This window comes from Misgurnus anguillicaudatus, chromosome 4, assembly GCF_027580225.2.
Source record: "Misgurnus anguillicaudatus chromosome 4, ASM2758022v2, whole genome shotgun sequence".
NCBI lineage: Eukaryota > Metazoa > Chordata > Actinopteri > Cypriniformes > Cobitidae > Misgurnus > Misgurnus anguillicaudatus.
Window position 1 is genome coordinate 9,255,377 of NC_073340.2, and position 18,429 is coordinate 9,273,805.

General features: G+C 39.4%; 1 protein-coding gene across 3 annotated transcripts in view; it reads left to right on the plus strand.

Annotated features, from left to right (window-relative positions):
• Positions 1–18,429, plus strand: part of dnah9 (dynein, axonemal, heavy chain 9) — a 260,170-nt gene that overhangs the window by 86,482 nt on the left and 155,259 nt on the right. For all 3 annotated transcript variants that reach the window (XM_073866631.1, XM_073866632.1, XM_073866634.1), the window contains exons 29-31: positions 7,246–7,403; positions 7,737–7,875; positions 17,022–17,309. In XM_073866631.1, coding sequence (XP_073722732.1) covers positions 7,246–7,403; positions 7,737–7,875; positions 17,022–17,309 — 585 coding nt within the window. The remainder of the gene's footprint in view (positions 1–7,245; positions 7,404–7,736; positions 7,876–17,021; positions 17,310–18,429) is intronic.

The following is an 18,429-nucleotide window of genomic DNA, read 5'->3' on the forward strand; positions in this document are numbered from 1 at the left end:
GGTTTAGTTTGAATATTTTGTTGTATATTGTAGCTACACCACCCCCTCTCCCTTTTAGACGAGGAACGTGTTTATAGTAATAGTCTTGTGGGGTGGATTTGTTTAAACTGATGTAATCGTCTGCTTTAAGCCAGGTTTCTGTTAGACAGAGTGCATCTAAGTTTTGGTCTGTAATTATTTCATTGATAATTGGTTCTTTATTGGTAAGCGATCTAATGTTAAGAAGGCCGAATTTTAACATTTGAGTTTCATCTGTTAATGTATTGTGTTCTAATTTTAAGTTAATAAGATTTGTGCGAGACGAGGTAAACGGTGCTCTGTATTTATTTGTTCGAGGAACAGACACAGTAGAGATGTGTTGGTACTCTGGTAAAAAAGGCTCTATGTGCTGGGATATATGTGATCTTGACATGTCAAGGCAGCTAACAGACTGATGGGTAAGCCGATCTGTCTGTTTCCTGACCTGGGCCCTGGATAGTCAGACAATATCAAAAGTAAGACTATTGGTCAGATTTCTAGAAAGTATAGCACTTCCTTCCGGAGACGGATGGAGGCCATCTCTCTTTAGCAGGTCAGGTCTTCCCCAGAAATGTTTCCAATTGTCTATAAACCCTACGTTATGCTGAGGGCACCACTTTGACATCCAGCCATGAAGAGACACTAATCTACTGTAAGTTTCATCCCCCCGGTAGGCGGGGAGGGGACCAGAGCAAATTACATTGTCTGACATTGTTTTTGCAATTTCACACACCTCTTTAATAGTATCTTTGGTGATCTCCGACTGGCGGAGTCTGGTGTCATTCGTGCCGGCGTGAATAACAATCTTAGAAAACTTACGTTTAGCATTAGCCAGCACTTTAAGTTTGGATCTAATGTCAGACGCTCTGGCTCCCGGTATACAATCGACTATGGTGGCTGGTGCCTCAATGTCAACGTTCCTGAGTATAGAATCTCCAATAACCAGGGCACCTTTAACAGACGTCTCAGCCGGTGTATTGCTGAGTGGAGAAAATCTGTTTGATATTAAAACAGGAACTTTATTTGGATGCCGAATGTGACTATGCCGCCTGACAGTCACCCAGTTAGTCAGCCGCCTTGACTCTGAAGTCGGAACCGAGCCATGTGTATTACGCGTAACACTGGGCGCACCCGAAACAGTGTTTGTAACATTAACATTAGCGGTCTTACTGTCCTCAACTAGCGTTCGGAAGCGCGCTTCTAGTTCTGCAACCTTCTCCGTCAGCCTTACTACTTCAATAAACTTAGCACATGTAAACCCCTCTATGCTGACGGAAGAAGCTAAACTGTACATGTGGCAAGTAGTGCAGGTTACAATGACAAGCGGAGTCTTACCGTTTTCATGCTGGGTGATGGCGTCTACGTTCGCCCGAACGCTGTCCGTGAAGCTGCATCGAGACGGGTGCTCGCTCCCAGCACGCCTCGGCGGCCTATGAGCGTCTGTGGTCAGGGTGACTCTGCGAAGGACGGGTATCAGCTCATTCACAGCTTCCCGATCTGGTGTGGACAGATCAGAAAAGCATACATTGCATGAATCCGCCATTAGATCGCCAACGAAGGAAGGTTTAAGTAAACAGACGGTAAGAAATGCTAGATTTAGCCGGCACCGGCTGGTTATGCTAGCGGGCTATATGCTAGCGGGCTATATGCTAACACTGGGTGTTAAATCGTATCGCTTAGTAATACAATTCAGTAATCGTCAAGGTAAAGTATTCCTAAGATAAACTAATAAGTTATATTTATATAGATAGTAATAAGATAGTGAAAAAATAGGATTTAGCTGATAATCTCGACGGAGCTCCAAACTTGCGACTCCTCGTCTCTCTCTCTCAGCGTCTCTCTCTGTGAAACTTTGTGAGTGTCGATCTGAAGCACATCAGATGGACAGCTGAGCGGTCAGCAGCAGTGCGCGGCGTTTATAGCCTATATTCTGAATAACTATGGCCTGATAACTTGATAATATGAGTACAGTGATTACAAATTAAAAGTCCAAAAAACTCATAATATGTTAAATTAAAAGTTTAATCATGTCATTTCTCAAAGCCCTGCGCTGCGTCCGTGTACATGCGCCGGTGAACATCATACGCGTGATGACCTTGCACCTTAAATTAAATTACCCTAAATTTATGGTCATACAGATCAAATTAAAACAACATTCAAAACTGTAAGTGGTGTATTTTTATGTGTAAACTCACAATAAGGAGAAAACATTGTGCTTATTTTAAATCATTAAGGACACGACGTGCTTTCTGCTTTGGTTTTACAGCGCGTCACAAAAAAGAACAGAAACTCAAATACTTTTTTATTCGTTTTGTCAATTTGATAATTATTTAAGTGTAACATATTTCGTGTAGGTGTATTTATTTTATTATTATTTCTCAAAACAGAGATGTAATCATCATCTGTTAATCTGCGGCCGTGGGTTTTGTCTAGAAGGGATACAGCAAATGCCGAAAAGTTTAGGATTAGATTTGGAGGTAGGGTTAGGATGAAAACAACGGCTGTGGCTAAATGAGATACAAATACATCCTAAGTCCTTTGAAATGTTGTGTTTAGAGTTGGGTTTGGGTGAAGGATTGGGATAAAACAGTGCTCACACGGCGAGATTTTGTTTGCTGTATCCCTTCTATCCACAACCGCAGGCGTGGCGGGCCGCCATGGTAGAATGTATATTGCGGAAACACTGGTAAATCTTGATGTTTTTTCCAGCATTTGCTCGTTAAAAAGGTGAACATGTTGTCAGTGCCATACAATTCTAACTGAGGCGGAAAATGTTTGCCGTTGTTTATGTGGTTTACATTACATGCTTGTATGCAGCAATTTCAAACAGTTTTTAAGGGATAGTTCAATGAAAAATGAAGATTCTGTCATTTACTTAAGTTGTTTCAAACCTGTATAATGTCTTTGAATAATGTTAATAACCAAACAAATTGACTTCCATAGTATTATTTTTTCTTTTTCTATTTAGAAAAGCCAATGATGCAGCAGATCTGCTTGGTTACTAACATTTCATTGACTTCTGCTTGGAAGTCAATGGTGCCCCAGATTTGTTTGGTTATTAACATTTTTCAAAGACATTTCTAACAGTAACATTCAATTTTAACTAACATTTTATTTAATTGCTAAAAACTTTATTTTGCATATTTGGTATAATACAATGTGTTTGCATGGTTTATGATTAAAAAACACCATTATTTTCCACATACCGTACATTATTGAAGCTCCACAATTCCCTCTCTTCTTGAAACGCACTGATTCAAAAAACAAGCGGCTGTCGTGGTCCACACATATCTTCCGGTAAACTCCGCTAAGAATAAATAACAGCGCATTTCTTTTAAAGTTGTTTATTTATATAACAAGCAAAAAAAAAACACATAAATTACCTAGGAAACCAAAACATTTGTTATTTTCGACGAGGCATTTGATTAAAGACACACTATGCAGTTATTTTACCTTAATATAACAGCTTCAAAGTTATTTCGGTGGTAAACAAAGTCATAGTAAGGCGAATCATCCTCCTGTTGAAGCTCGGGGAGGTATGAAAATTGTATGAAATTGTGAAACATTACCTGGTCATTATTAGAGTGGGAAATTACGACAGTTGCAAGTATTCTCCAGCGACTCTAGGGGTCGCTGTTTGACAAAAACGCCGAATTGCATAGAGCGACTTTAAGAGATCAGTTTAGAAACTAGTCAGACCATTAAACAAATGAAACCGGAAGTAAAGTTTAGATCCAGACGTGTATCGCGTCAGCACACTTGCGTCCGATGAAACCATCTATACAAAACTCATAGATTTGAAAAGCGCTGTGTCCCTGATTGGCCAGCTTATCTCTACGTTGTGATTGGCCTGAATACCTCTGACATCAGTCGAAAATATGTCGCTCCTTACCATGTTTGAAAGATTCGGTTGCTAACAGGAGTTAACTTACAGGCTGTGAGTCTAAAGCGGGAGGAATTATAATAATGTCAGTCTTTACTACATCACCAATCCCAAAAAGTAAACTGTTGCCTACAATCTGTGTGTTTGTTGTAGTCCAAGAAAAGAGATTTACCTTGGTGAGGAAAACTCGCGTCATCGTTTACTTTGGGGTTTGTACCTTTTGCACATGGTTAAAATGTACTAATACACACTTAAACACCAAAGTAAATGTAAATTTGTGAATCGGGTAATTAGTGCTCTTTAAAATATCTTTGTGTTCAGCAGAATAAAGAAATGTTTACAGGTTTGGAACAACATGAGGGTGAGCGGATGATAACAGATTTTTCATTTTTGGGTGAATAACAATGTAAACAGCCCTTTGTTCATTTCTAGTTGAATGTTTGGGCAGACATGATGAAAATAATGACTTGTGGTTCAGTAAGTAACTTAAGGACCATAGCTGTGTTAAATAAACCATTTACTGAATGAGTGAGTCATTAAATTGATTCATACTGAGAACCCATAAGTTGGGGACCGATTTGTCCATCTTACTGAAAGAGAATTGGCCATTAGAGTCATTTATTTGCACAACTCTGGTTATGTTTGTTGTTGCATGCAACCAGCGGGGACATCACAGAAAAGGTGGGCTGTTTATTTATTCTGTTTATATTGTGTATATTGTGACACCTCATCTTTATCTCTTTTATCATTCAATTTAAACTCACAGCTTACTAGTTCGTTTGCCATGTTGTTGTAAATTTAGTAGCAGCACTTATGTTTATGGATTTGGCAGACTCTTTTATCTTAAGCACCTGGCTGACAGTGCATGCAAGTTATACAAGCATTTTTTGGGAATCAAACCCATGACACTGCTTTATAAATTATAAATTATTATCAGTTGAGCAACTTTTAGTGCAATGGTTTGAATGCAACAGCAACAAAATGAAAATATTAAAGACTAGTTTTCACAAAACTGAACATTACAAATTAATTTAGCTTCAGTATATTTTTTTAAATGGAGCTATTTTTAAATTAAAACCTGTTTTCTAATCCCAACCCGTAAAATTTGCTCAAACCACCTTTACAAATTTCTCAAAAACAAAGCTTGTATGAACTGCTCTGTTTCCGGTGGTCTTAACGCATGTCTTTACTTGGCTTAGCAGCTCTGCTTTAGAGAGCGATATGTTAAATTGAATGGCCTTGAATGAACCCTACATCTCAAAGTAAAGCCTCATGTTATTTTATCAGCGCTCAGCAATACGTGACTCATATCTTATATGTTATATGTCACTGTTTGTCTGATAAATGGCTGAACTCTATCAGACTGTCAGAATGCCGCCAGCATCTGAGTCATTTGTGTTACGCAGACATCCAAAGTCGATGTCCACGCATCATAGCAGACAGGTCAATTGTTTGATGCTGATGATATAATTATAATATTGTTTTGATGACATAATCCAGTTATATCTTGTGAATGTCTGTTGCAGTTTTTGTTTCCATGGTAACAACAGCTTCACCGATTGGTGGAGCTCTCTTTATGATATTATGAGTGTTGTAGTTTTTTATTAAACTTGGATGGATTTTTTGGAAGTGTAAATCACGCTTGTGGCTTCTCTCATGGCTCATGTTTAACTCTTTCCCTGCCATTAATGAGTCAATTAAGAGCAAACATCTGCATAAAAACGTGTTCCTGATTATTTTTTGTTAATCTGCAATACTGCAATTATCCACTAGATGGACTTATCCAATTTATGAAAAAACTGAAGCCCAAATGTTATTTAATAATTTTAAACTCTGTATTTGTTTTAATAATCACTTCTGAATCTGATCTCTAACATAATTGCTTCACAAAAATGCAATTATTTCAGCTTTTTGCTAAAAAATTGTAGATTTAAAGAAAAATACCCACGTTTAAGAGTTTGTAAGCAGAGAAAAAAATACTCACCTGAAGGATTATTAGGAACACCTGTTCAATTTCTCATGAATGCAATTATCTACTCAACCTTTCACATGGCAGTTGATTCAATGCATTTAGGGGTGTGGTCCTGGTCAAGACAATCTCCTGAACTCCAAACTGAATGTCAGAATGGGAAAGAAATGTGATTTAAGCAATTTTGAGTGTGGCATGGTTGTTGGTGCCAGTCAGGCCGGTCTGAGTATTTTACAATCTGCTCAGTTACTGGGATTTTCACGCACAACCATTTCTAGGGTTTACAACGAATGGTGTGAAAAGGAAAAAAACATCCAGTATGCAGCAGTCCTGTGGGCGAAAATGCCTTGTTGATGCTAAAGGTCAGATGAGAATATGCCGACTGAATCAAGCTGATAGAAGAGCAACTTTGACTGAAATAACCACTCGTTACAACCGAGGTATGCAGCAAAGCATTTGTGAAGCCACAACACGCACAACCTTGAGGCGAATGGGCTACAACAGCAGAAGACCCCACCGGGTACCACTCATCTCCACTACAAATAGATAAGAGGCTACAATTTGCACAAGCTCACCAAAATTGGACAGTTGAAGACTGGAAAAATGTTGCCTGGTCTGATGAGTCTCGATTTCTGTTGAGACATTCAGATTCTTGCTACACTTTAGGCTCCTTAGTGCCAATTGGGCATCGTTTAAATGCCACAGCCTACCTGAGCATTGTTTCTGACCATGTCCATCCCTTTATGACCACCATGTACCCATGCTCTGATGGCTACTTCCAGCAGAATAATGCACCATTTCAAATTTGTTTCTTGAACATGACAATGAGTTCACTGTACTATAATGGCCCCCACAGTCACCAGATCTCAACCCAACAGAGCATCTTTGGGATGTGGTGGAACGGGAGCTTCGTGCCCTGGATAGGCATCCCACAAATCTCCATCAACTGCAAGATGCTATCCTATCAATATGGGCCAACATTTAAATCAATGCCATGTAGAATTAAGGCAGTTCTGAAGGCAAAAGGGGGTCAAGCACAGTATTAGTATGATGTTCCTAATTATCCTTTAGGTGAGTGTAGATATTATGAAAAAAAATTTTCCCCGTTTTGTTTGTTTATTGTTTGTTTGAAAGCAGAGGGTCTGTTCTTTCATTTGATGTATTTGTATGTTTATATATTTTAGAAAATTTTCCTGGAAGGCATTTTGTGAAACTTTTGTGAAAATCACAAAAAATGCTGGCGGACAATTTTTCAAAAAATGACTGGCGGGGGGAATGAGTTAAGAATCTGGTTGTCATGTTGTTTTGACTGTCTAGTTTGCTGTTCAACTTGCTGTACCATTTCCATTTATATTAAGAATGTGTGATCCATCAGGTCAAAAGTATTCAAGATGCCATCCGTGATAAAAAGAAGAGATTTAACTTCATGGGGGAGGATGTTAACCTGGTCCCTTCAGTTGGCATCTTTATAACAATGAACCCCGGATACGCCGGCAGGACTGAGCTACCAGAAAACCTCAAGGCTCTCTTTAGGTAAGCTCAGGATTTGCATATCATTAAGTGATGTTTGGTGTTAGGGGATTTTTGCTCTTTTTAGATATCAGATTTCACATCCTTTTTGTAAGAAGATATCATGCCACCTGCACTTTTTTTATTAAAGTTTTTAAAATATTACTTTCTATATATCAGACAATAAAGTTTTTTATATTAAATTGCTTATTTCTTATGTAGTGTAGGCATCCTTAGCAAATTTTCATGAGCAATTATAGTTTATTTTTGAGCAATGCCAAAATTTGTCTATGAATGCTTCATGCTTAATGCCAGTCAATGTATGTGTGTCTGATGATTGAACATTCTGCTCTGCAGGCCTTGTGCGATGGTCGTGCCGGACTTTGAGCTGATCTGTGAGATTATGTTGGTGGCTGAGGGTTTTATCCAGGCTCGACTTTTGGCCAGAAAATTCATCACGCTGTATCAGCTATGCAAAGAACTGCTCTCCAAACAGGTTCACACTATTATATTAACTTAACTGTTATAACAACACATGGGTCATAACATTTATTTGAAGTAGGTTAATAATTTTGATAACAAAACTTTATGCGAATTGCCTCGGACGTGACCATTCCTGGAAGCACCAATCACACCACATCTGTCGGTTTACAGACCAGTCATAGCAGTTACGTAGGAGTTCTGCATCCCTATTATATTTTATGTCATTTTATCTCTTTTCCATACAACTGAAAGGAAGAAAGTGTGGTGATTTACGTTCGTAACTTAGTTCTCTCTCAAACATTCACTTGGTATTTCAGTATGGGATATAAACTCCCGCTTTGCAGACATGTCAACCCACAGCGATGCATGTAATATAAACACAAGACGCCTGCAACTGTTTCCAGAATAAAACATCTGAAATATGGGTAGGTTTCTTTATGCAATTTTTGAATAAAAGCTAATAAGATAATTGCATTTTTTTAAATAGACTTTTGTTAGCGATCAGATTCGGAATGATGATCAAAACATAGTTTTTACAGTTTTTGGATCAGTGGATGCTTTAGTGTTTTATAAGTTGGGTAAGAGTGCCACTTAGTGGATAATAGTGGAAAAATGGATTACCATGAAATCTCGTCATTGACATGGAAGCGTTTTCTCTTAATTGACGGGATAACTTGCCAATGGAGGGAAAAGAGTAAAGGGCCGTTCACATTATAACGACAATAAAAAAAAAATACCGTGCTTTCCGGACTATAAGCCGCATCATTCAAAAATGCTTCATTAAGACCAAATAACATATATAAGTCGCAGTGGACTATACGTTGCGTTTATTTTTACAAAATCCAAGCCGAAGAACAGACATTTAATCTGGAAAGGCAAGTTATTAAACTAAACAATAGCAGACAGAACAGCAGGCTGAATAGATGTCTCTACGTTAAAGTAATATTGTCAGTTATTTAAACGATAAACCATAGCATACAGAACTTACCTGGAAGGTTGAATAGGCAAAATTAACCAAACAAGCCAACTAGAGTGAAGTTCGCATACTCGTCATTCCACATTACTGAATCTATTGAATTACGTAAATACAGAAGCAGCATATGGCTGACTCTTGGGGCTGTAGACGGTAATGTTGTCTCTTGCCTCAAAAAATGTCAAAATTAATTCATACTGACTTACAAGGCGCACCTGACTGTTAGACGCAGCACCAGCCAAGTTATGGAAAAAACGCGGCTTATAGACCGAAAAATACGGTAGTTTTTACATTTTTTATATTAAAGACAAAAGCGGAGTTCACACCATAACTATAACAATAAAGATACAACGAACGATATCGTTGGGATCACTTTCTGGGCGTTTTTTTTTTCCCCACCTGATAAACGATAAACCATTGACAGCCAATCAAATCTATTTGAACTTCACGTGCACTTGAAATGACACTGTGGAGAAGCTCATTGTTGAGGTCTTTAACATAAAATTACCTCTGATGCAGTTGCTGTAAAATTCAGTACGTAATGCATTTTTCCTACCACACGGACTACACCAAAAGGTAAGATATTAACTTCGATTACACAAACTAGATTCACTGTTTAGACTTACACGAAACGCAGCGCGTTGAGGACATCTGCTGGTTGCCCCCTGTGTAAATGCAACAAGAATAACATATTTACATATTCAGTGACAATTAAACAATTACAAAAGTTTTTATTGCAAGAAATGTCCAAGAAAAGTTCATGTCATTAAAGGCAAGTATTTGCGCGATTGCCCCGCACGTGAGCGAATTAGCATAGTTATCGTTATAATGTGGATGCTAATATAGTTATAGTTAACGTTATATTTATCGTTATAATGTGAACAGACCTTTAAAACGAGCCCATGAGGATGCCATGCTTCTGATAGAGTGAGCCCTGCAGTGGATAAAGCTGCATTCACATTATAGGCGACTTTGTCGCTGTGTGTCGCTCGTCCCTTTCAAAAGAGGCATTTCTATATCTAGTTGTCATAAACAAATGAATAACGTCCACTTCAGTAACTAACGAGAGACGGATGAGGTGAACTCCCCTGCTTCGTTCTCATTGGTAGTCGCTCCCGAAAGTCACCCATAATTAAAATGTTTCAATTGAGGTGTGTTCAGTCGCGCGACAATCCAGCCATCAACGGTCACTGTCGCTCGTGTCTCCGGATGCCGCCGAGTTTCTATTGAAATCAATGAGATCGCATCACTCTGCTACTGCTGGTCGCTTATAATGTGAATGTACCTTAAAATGTCTGTGAAACTGCCCTCAGTCGAATCCCTGATTCAAGAATCTAGCTATTGATCTCCAATAATGGTTGGCACACATGCATAGTGATGCAATTAACACTTTGCAGTTGAGGTGGCATTTTGGACACAAGCACTGAGCCTCTACCTAATGCTAAAACAGAAACTTGCAAAAGGTCCACTGGAAAAACCAAGACTGTCGAGGCCATCAGTCTTAAAATAATGCGACTGACTGAAGAAGGGAGATACAGCTGCGAATCGAGCTGATGCACACTTACAACAAAAAAGCCTGATACAGGCCTGAGTTCAGTCTGAGACCTAGGTAAATTATTTCTCATGAGGGCACAAAACAGCTTTTCGTCTCATTTATTTTAAAGGCTAAGCTTTCAAAATGAGACACCAATAAGCTCATACCCATGTCTGTTTGCTCCCATGACTGAGCTCGAAGGCAGTGCGTTGCAGATCGTCAGGAGGAGAGTTGAGCAACAACATGGGGGGCACTGGCTAAACTGGTGCCAACGGCTAAACTGGTGCCAACACTCCAACAAAAGAGCATTCTGAGTAACACTTTGCTTGAGGCATTCCCTGACGCTTATTTGCATGAGTGCTTAAACAAGACTTCTGTGCTGTGAAGAGGGATGCTACAGAAACTTCATGGGTGCTGTAGCCCCTCTTTTGACTGAAAAACAGCCCACTGGTTAGTAGGGGTGTAACAATACACTAAGCTCACGGTTTTATCTGTATCTCGATGCTGGGTTCACAATACGATACGCATTGCGGTATTTTGAGCAAATGAAAACAAATAAAACTGAAATTCTAATAACACATTTATTTTCATAATATTAAAACGTCACCTGGACGTTTGTATGCAGCTGCGTGTGGTTGAAAACACAAAAGCTCGCGGACATGGATTGGTGCGTGCACGCGTCCATGCGACTGATTAGGATTCCCGTTGAGTGACAGGAAAAATAAAATGCTGCCAGACGTCAGACTTAAAAGATAACGGTGCATCATCTATATCTGTTTCTTCAGTTAAAGCTGCAGGTGATTCAAGCAATGTCTGCGGTGAAGCACAGGTGACGCTTTAGCAGAACTAGGTCACGTGTTGACGGTCAACACATAAAATTAAAAGAACAGCCTATCGTATAAATATCCCCACTATGCTACGATACACATTGTGGCAGTTCTTTAAGCACGAAATATCGTACTGTGAACTATCGTTACATCCCTACTGGTTAGATTGCCCACCCTTTTATCCCCCTTGGGCAGGGTGGGCAGGATGATGTTCAACTCGCTGCAAATGAGGCTTTACCTCCAGGCTGGGGCTGCTTTGAATAAGTCGTTCCTTACATTGGCTGAGGCTAGGGTTTGCCCCGTTTGGAGGCAGAGAAAAATTCAAGGCATACCGGCTAGGGAGGTCCAGCAGTAGACTTTCTGGTAGGGATGCTCCGATCGATCGGCCTATAATAGCATTAAATGACTCGATCGGCACTAGGGATGTGCATTTATGTAATTTTTTCATTTCGATTAATCCATAGGTCTGAAGAATGAGTACTGGATTAACTGGGGGGCAATCAAAGGGGCGTACACGTCATGGTGAAAATGAAAATATTTTTTTGTACGTATCGGCTGGTTGCTGCAACGCGGGTGCGTGGAATTATCTGTTTGTTTTTGAACCATGCATGATAATGTTACTGATGTCATACGTCGGTCTGCGTAGCTCGACACAATGTCAAACACGCATCTACAGACCCAGTCTTTACTACCACATGCACTTGTAACGCTAACCTGACATCCAAATGCTGCCATATCCACAACAAATACATAAATAAACCCACATGATCATTTTTGTGATCGATCATCGATGCCATGTTCGACAACTCGAGCAATCGAGTACTCGTGCCATCCCTAATTGGTACTCACTAAATTTGCCGATCTCATGAACCGATCTTTCTGTTTACTTTTGTCATCATAGGGATCCTGAATGCAGCTGCAATTAGAGACAACTTTTTACGTAGTGCAAGCATTTTTATTACCCGTTGTTCATGCACGACGTGCAGATTTGGATTTCTCTCTTAGCCTTTAAAGAAATATGTGTATTGTCTATGAGGACACACTCCGGTCATAAAATATTTTAAACAGTGTATACAACACATATCTATCGCATAATATCTTCTTCTGCAAACTGATATTAAATATGTATCGGAATCGGTATCGGCCGATCACGAAGATAACAAATCTGTAATCAGTATTGGCTGCAAAAATCCTAATCGGAGCATCCCTACTTTCTGGGGAGGCATGTTTCAAAAGCTTCTCCCTCCTTCTTGCACAAATCACACTGCTAAGACATAACAAATCACTCCAACCACAGGGCTTTTCACCAAATGGCCAGGCCCATGCTAAGGCTGGAGCTCTGGGCTGCTTCTCAGGCTGAGCACTGGTTGAGATCTGCAATGACGCAGATATCTTCCCGTAATGCTGAATCAGGCAACCCAGCATCAATCTGCCTCCGCTTCTCCACCATAAGTTCGGCTTGATATGATGTGTGCAGTGTAGTGGCATTCGAAGCTCTATAAAAAAGGTTTGTCCCAGAAATGCTTCATTTTTGAAACCCATGCTGGGATGACATCAGCTGCCTAACTGGGTCCCTCTCAGCTTCCTGGCCTTCTTACTGAGATGACCGCCTTGGCCAAGTCAGTAGATAGTTCAGCTGTCACTTTTCTGCACATGAAGTCCAACTCCCCTGGCATAATAGCATCCTCCTTATCATTCTCCAAGAGATGAGATTGCCTCATCCTCCTCTTTGTCCTCGCCAAGGGGTTCAGGTGAAATCTTGTCCATCAACTCTCCCCAGTTGCAAACGGGGCTGTGGAGCAACCTTGTCAAGACTCTGATCCCCTTTATTCAAGGCCTGGACTCTGCATAGGATCTCTTAAACTCTTAACAGGAATTTAGATCGGTACAAACAGCACTCAGGTTTAGCAAGTTCCACCTGTGCATGTCCAACTCTGAGACACGCTATGAACAGGTTGTGAGAGTTTTTAAACAAAATCATCCACGTGAGTGAAAGGGATCTTTCCCCTTTGCTACTCCATTGGATGTGCTCGCAGTCACCATGATCTAGACAAAAGCACTATTAAATTTAATGCAAAATTATTTTCGCAATGCGGTGGGATCGGCCGACTCGTCACAACATTTAAAGTGAGGGAATAACTGGGAAAAATTAGAAACTCAGATCTTAATATAAGAGAAACGGCAGAAATGAAAAAGACACTTTGACTGTGAATATTCTTCAAAAGATAAAGCAGCCATGATCGGTAACATACCATTAATGAATTATCTATGATCACTTCAAGACTTTAAGATGTAAAATAAGTATTTGGTGTTCCCAGAGTACATATGTTAAATTCTAGCTCAAAATATCATATAGATAATTTATTATAACATGTTAAAATTGCCACTATGTAGGTGTGAGCATAAATGTCCATTTTTGGGTGTGTCCTTTAAAATGCAAATGAGCTGATCTCTGCACTAAAAAAGTGCCATGGTTGGATAGTGCAGATTAAGGGGTGGTATTATTATAAGAAGGTCCCCTTCTGACATCACAACGGGAGCCAAATTTCAATGGCCTATTTTTTTCATTTGCTTCTAGAGAATGGTTTACCAAAACTAAATTACTGTGTTGATCTTCTTCACATTTTCTAGGTTGAAAGAAGCACTGGGGACCCAATTATAGCACTTAAACATGGAAAAAGTCAGATTTTCATGATATGTCCCCTTTAAATTTAGCCTGACGTTGTCATACTCAATTCTAGTCAGAATTTGAGTCTGATACCGCTCCATTGAGCTAAAATTATGAGGCGTGTCTCAACCGAAAAAGTCCTCTGCACTCAATTGGATAGACATACGACCAATCAGAGCAACGGAGTGTGTGATGTTGAAATGGCGTCTTTAGCAGCCTGACCGAACTGCTAGTGAGTTAGCGAAGGTACATCAACACCTACTATGTTTACAACATTTCATTTATATCACAACATTAAGTATTTACTAAGTCATACAGTAAGACTATCTCTTACCATTTGTACGTTAGGTGAACTTCATCCACGACGATAGCTACCCATTACGTTGGCTTGAAAAATATCGGAGCCTAGCATGTCCCTCCACTTATTCAGCAGTCACGATTCCAGGCTTCCGAAAAGAAGCTGGCAACGACCGCTAATTATATCCATCTCGTCGTGCACGCCGAGTTGCATCGCAATGATACCCATTTCAGTTGCTTCTTTAACTTTGTCCTCCATAGAAAGGACGGCGAAAACATAAACAAATGCCTTGATCGCGTTTCTCTGTTCCTCTTTTTAAATCAGGGGTCTCAAACTCAAACTGGCTTGGAGCCATTTTTAAGACAGACAGTTTATCGGGGGGCCGCAGAGCTATTTCAACATTCAAAAAAGTACAATGTTTCTGTAAATGTCATGTTTAATTTCTATTATTTAATGTATAATAATACTTGAAAATATATAAGCAATGGTTTTATCTTTTTAATATACATTATTTTATAAAAGTAGCCTAAGTAAATCTTTTCTTAATCTTATCTTAACAAAGACCTATTAAAACCTTGCACTAAACTAACATATTTTATTCCTGCATACATTTATAAACTATTATAAAAATTACCACCAGTAAGTGTTTCTGTTTTAATTTATTTTGGATTGTTTTCAGTCATAGTATTGACTTCATTATGTTCTTTATTATTTCAGTTTTCATAAATTTTCTATTATATGTGGGAAAATATTAATAATTGAAAGTGATCCCATAACTTTTTAATTAGTCCATGTTATATAAGATATATTGGACAGAAAAAATAATAGTACTGCTCTATGTGTAATTGAATAGAAAGCTACATAATAATATATTATACTTCATTATATATAGCGGTATACATAATTTTATCTTCTTTACATTTCTCCTCATCTTTTCTCTTTTCTTAACCTGGGCACTTTGATGGCTCTTTTCTTATCTGTAGTTTAAAATGTGTTGCATTACATCTACCGCTCTGCCTTCCTATGCGGTGTCTTCATTAGATGCTGTGACGTGAGGTGAACTAAGCCCATCGCAGCTCGATCTTCTCTGAGTAACAGCTGATATCCACCCGGAAGTAACAAATCTTCTCTAGACAAACACTACAAAGTAGATTAACTGATCGCATGGTGACAATGGTATGATTGACGCGAGGTTCAGTTGAGGAATTAAAATCCGATCACGCATTCAGTGATCCTCGACATCACGGAGCGTGCGGTTCATGGCTGCGTAGCAACCGGTGACGCGACCCACGCCCCGGAGCGCAACTTCCGCTCTCGAGCACGTTGGAAAGTAATGCTTTGACTCGTTTTAACGCGTTGTTAGACGCGACATGTGAACGAACACTTGAACGTTTAAATAAAAAATCAAACTAATATAAAAAAGTGAATAAAAATCTTTCTGCGGGCCAGATTATTTTATATTTTTGAAAGTTGACGCGGGCCGCAGAGAGGGGGAGGGCGGGCCGCAAATGGCCCGCGGGCCGGGAGTTTGAGACCACTGTTTTAAATCAATGCTCTGTCGATATCTTTTAGAACAGACTCAATGTCAGAATCCAGCCAGCGGCAGCCATTTCATTGTAAACAGATTGAACACACGCGCTCTTTGGTGACGTGGTTGATACGTTACTGTTGATCATCTGTCAATCATCGTATAAAGCCCGCCCTCACAATTTGATTCGTCGGGCGGTTTTGGTATTCGCATAGTAGCTCCTCAACAGTGAATCCCCAGACCGATCTTCCCCGTATTTCAAATGTGGTGGGCGGGGCTAAGATCGGCTGGCACCCAGGCTACTTTAAATTGCCACTCCCTAAGAGAATTTGGTGAAGGATAGCTTCCAAACCGGATCTTCTCTGGGAAGAGATTAAAGGTGGGGTGCATGATCTCTGAAAGCCAATGTTGACATTTGAAATCACCTAAACAAACACGCCCCCACCCCAATAGAATCTGGACCTTTTTATTAGACCCGCCCCACACATGCGCAACCCAGGCAACGATGTCGGTTAGTAGACACGCCCCTTACTGCAAATTGGCTACAATTGTGTTTTCGGCCCGACTCTCTTTTCCAAAGTGTTTTTCAAAAATCATGCACCCCGCCTTTAAGAAAGAAATTGTGTCCGCTGGTAGAGATTATTTATTGGGAGGCGGGACTTCTGCAACACTGCTGTGACCGGTCTGTAAACCGACAGATTTGGTTGTGCCAGAGGCCATTCCAATTTTGAGATGCCAAACAAATGTTTGAAAGCGAATCCTCCACTTTATAAATAAAGTGTTCGTGACTAAACAAAAACAGTTGACAACGAATGAATAAATGAGTAAATAATATATGAGAGAATACCAAGTGAATGTCATAAATATTTTTCACTTCATTTAGATTTGTGTTTATTTACTGTAGGTTAAAGTTTTATTCCCTCATGCCAGTATATAAAGTGTTGCTGAATATGTCTGCTTTTTGTTGACACATTGTGTCACCAATTTTTAAAATAAAAAATATTGTTTTATTACTTTTTCTCACATGTACCACTTAGATTTAGTTATGTAGAATAAAAACCAATACAGTTTCTCGTACTATAAAGAGCTGTGTTTCTCATAAAGATCTTACTGTACCTCTCTTTTAGTGAAACCAATTTTTCTAGCGATTTGAAGATCTTTGTGTCATAGCGACTTTATTTGATTGTGGCGTTATGAAACACCCAATCGTTTTAGCTAAAAGTATAGCTGAATCAATTATTATTAAATAGTGTGTAATAGCTTTTCACCTGCAGTAGTTGCGTTCCCACTGTTTGATGCACTCCTCTTGTTTATTGCTGTTTTTGTATCAGGATCACTATGACTGGGGACTACGGGCCATTAAGTCAGTGCTGGTAGTGGCTGGCTCTTTAAAAAGAGGAGATCCGGGCCGGCCAGAGGACCAGGTGCTGATGAGGGCCCTGAGAGACTTCAACGTCCCTAAAATTGTGACAGATGACATGCCTGTCTTCATGGGACTTATTGTGGACCTTTTCCCAGCACTAGACGTGCCTCGAAAAAGAGACATGGAGTTGGAGAAATTTGTCAAGCAGTCTGTGTTGGACCTCAAATTGCAGGCAGAGGAAACCTTTGTGCTAAAGGTAAATTTGGGTGAAAGGTACAAACTCTGTGTGTAACACTTTACAATAAGGTTGTATTTGTTAACATGGATAAATGCATAAGCTAACATGAATAAACAAAGAACAATATACCTTTTTTAGCATTTATTAATCTTTGTTAATGTTAGTTAATGTCAATGCATTTCTTCATGTTAGTTCACTGTGCATTAACTAATGTTAACATTTATAACTTTTGATTAAAAAAAGTATTATTAAATGCTTTAAGATGAACTAGGATAATAAGTATTATTTAGTATTAGTGTATGATAGCTAATGCATTATCTGATGTTAACAAATACAAGCTTATCATAGTGTTACCACAGTGCTCACAGAAGGGTGCATTATGTTTATATCCAGCTATATCACAGTACAACATCTCATTCCACAAGGAGGATATTAAAGGTGCCGTTTTTCGTGATCCCATTTTTCAAACTTTAGTTAGTGTGTAATGTTGCTGTTTGTTCATAAATAATACCTGCAAAATTATTCTTTAACGAAATTCACTTTTCAAGAATTGTAGAGAACGGCTGGTTTGGACTACAGCCTTCTACTTCCCAGGTATATGACCACAATATTCTGGAATACACCAAAAAAGCGCGTGACCTTGTTGCGCTTCCACAGAGAACAGGAAGTAGTGTTGGGCGATATGCCCTATTTTGAGATCTTCCTATCGTCAGCCTGTGAGATCGGCGATACACGATAGTATCGGGGGGCGGGGCAGTAGTTTACTCATTTATTATTTGATCATTTTTTACTCATGACAAATCACTTGATTGGTGGACAAGAGCAACACCGTCATGACTGCAACCTTCTTAAAACTGATGCCATTAATCCGAGCGTGTCATTAAAGCCCATTCGCTCTAAATTTTTTGTGAACAAGACACTTGCTGGTTTTAACCCTCTGCGCGGATAGAAAAAAAATCATAATCCTGATTATTTAACATGATTACTAAATAACTGTAAAAACGTGCACCAGCGCACAAACACGTGCGTGCACATACAAACAATTCAATGCATTTGTTTAGTGTTGTTCCAGAAGGCTACACGTGTCAAGCAGTGGTGCTCTCAGAGGTGCCTTTTTAAGAACATCGGTCCAGCGGAA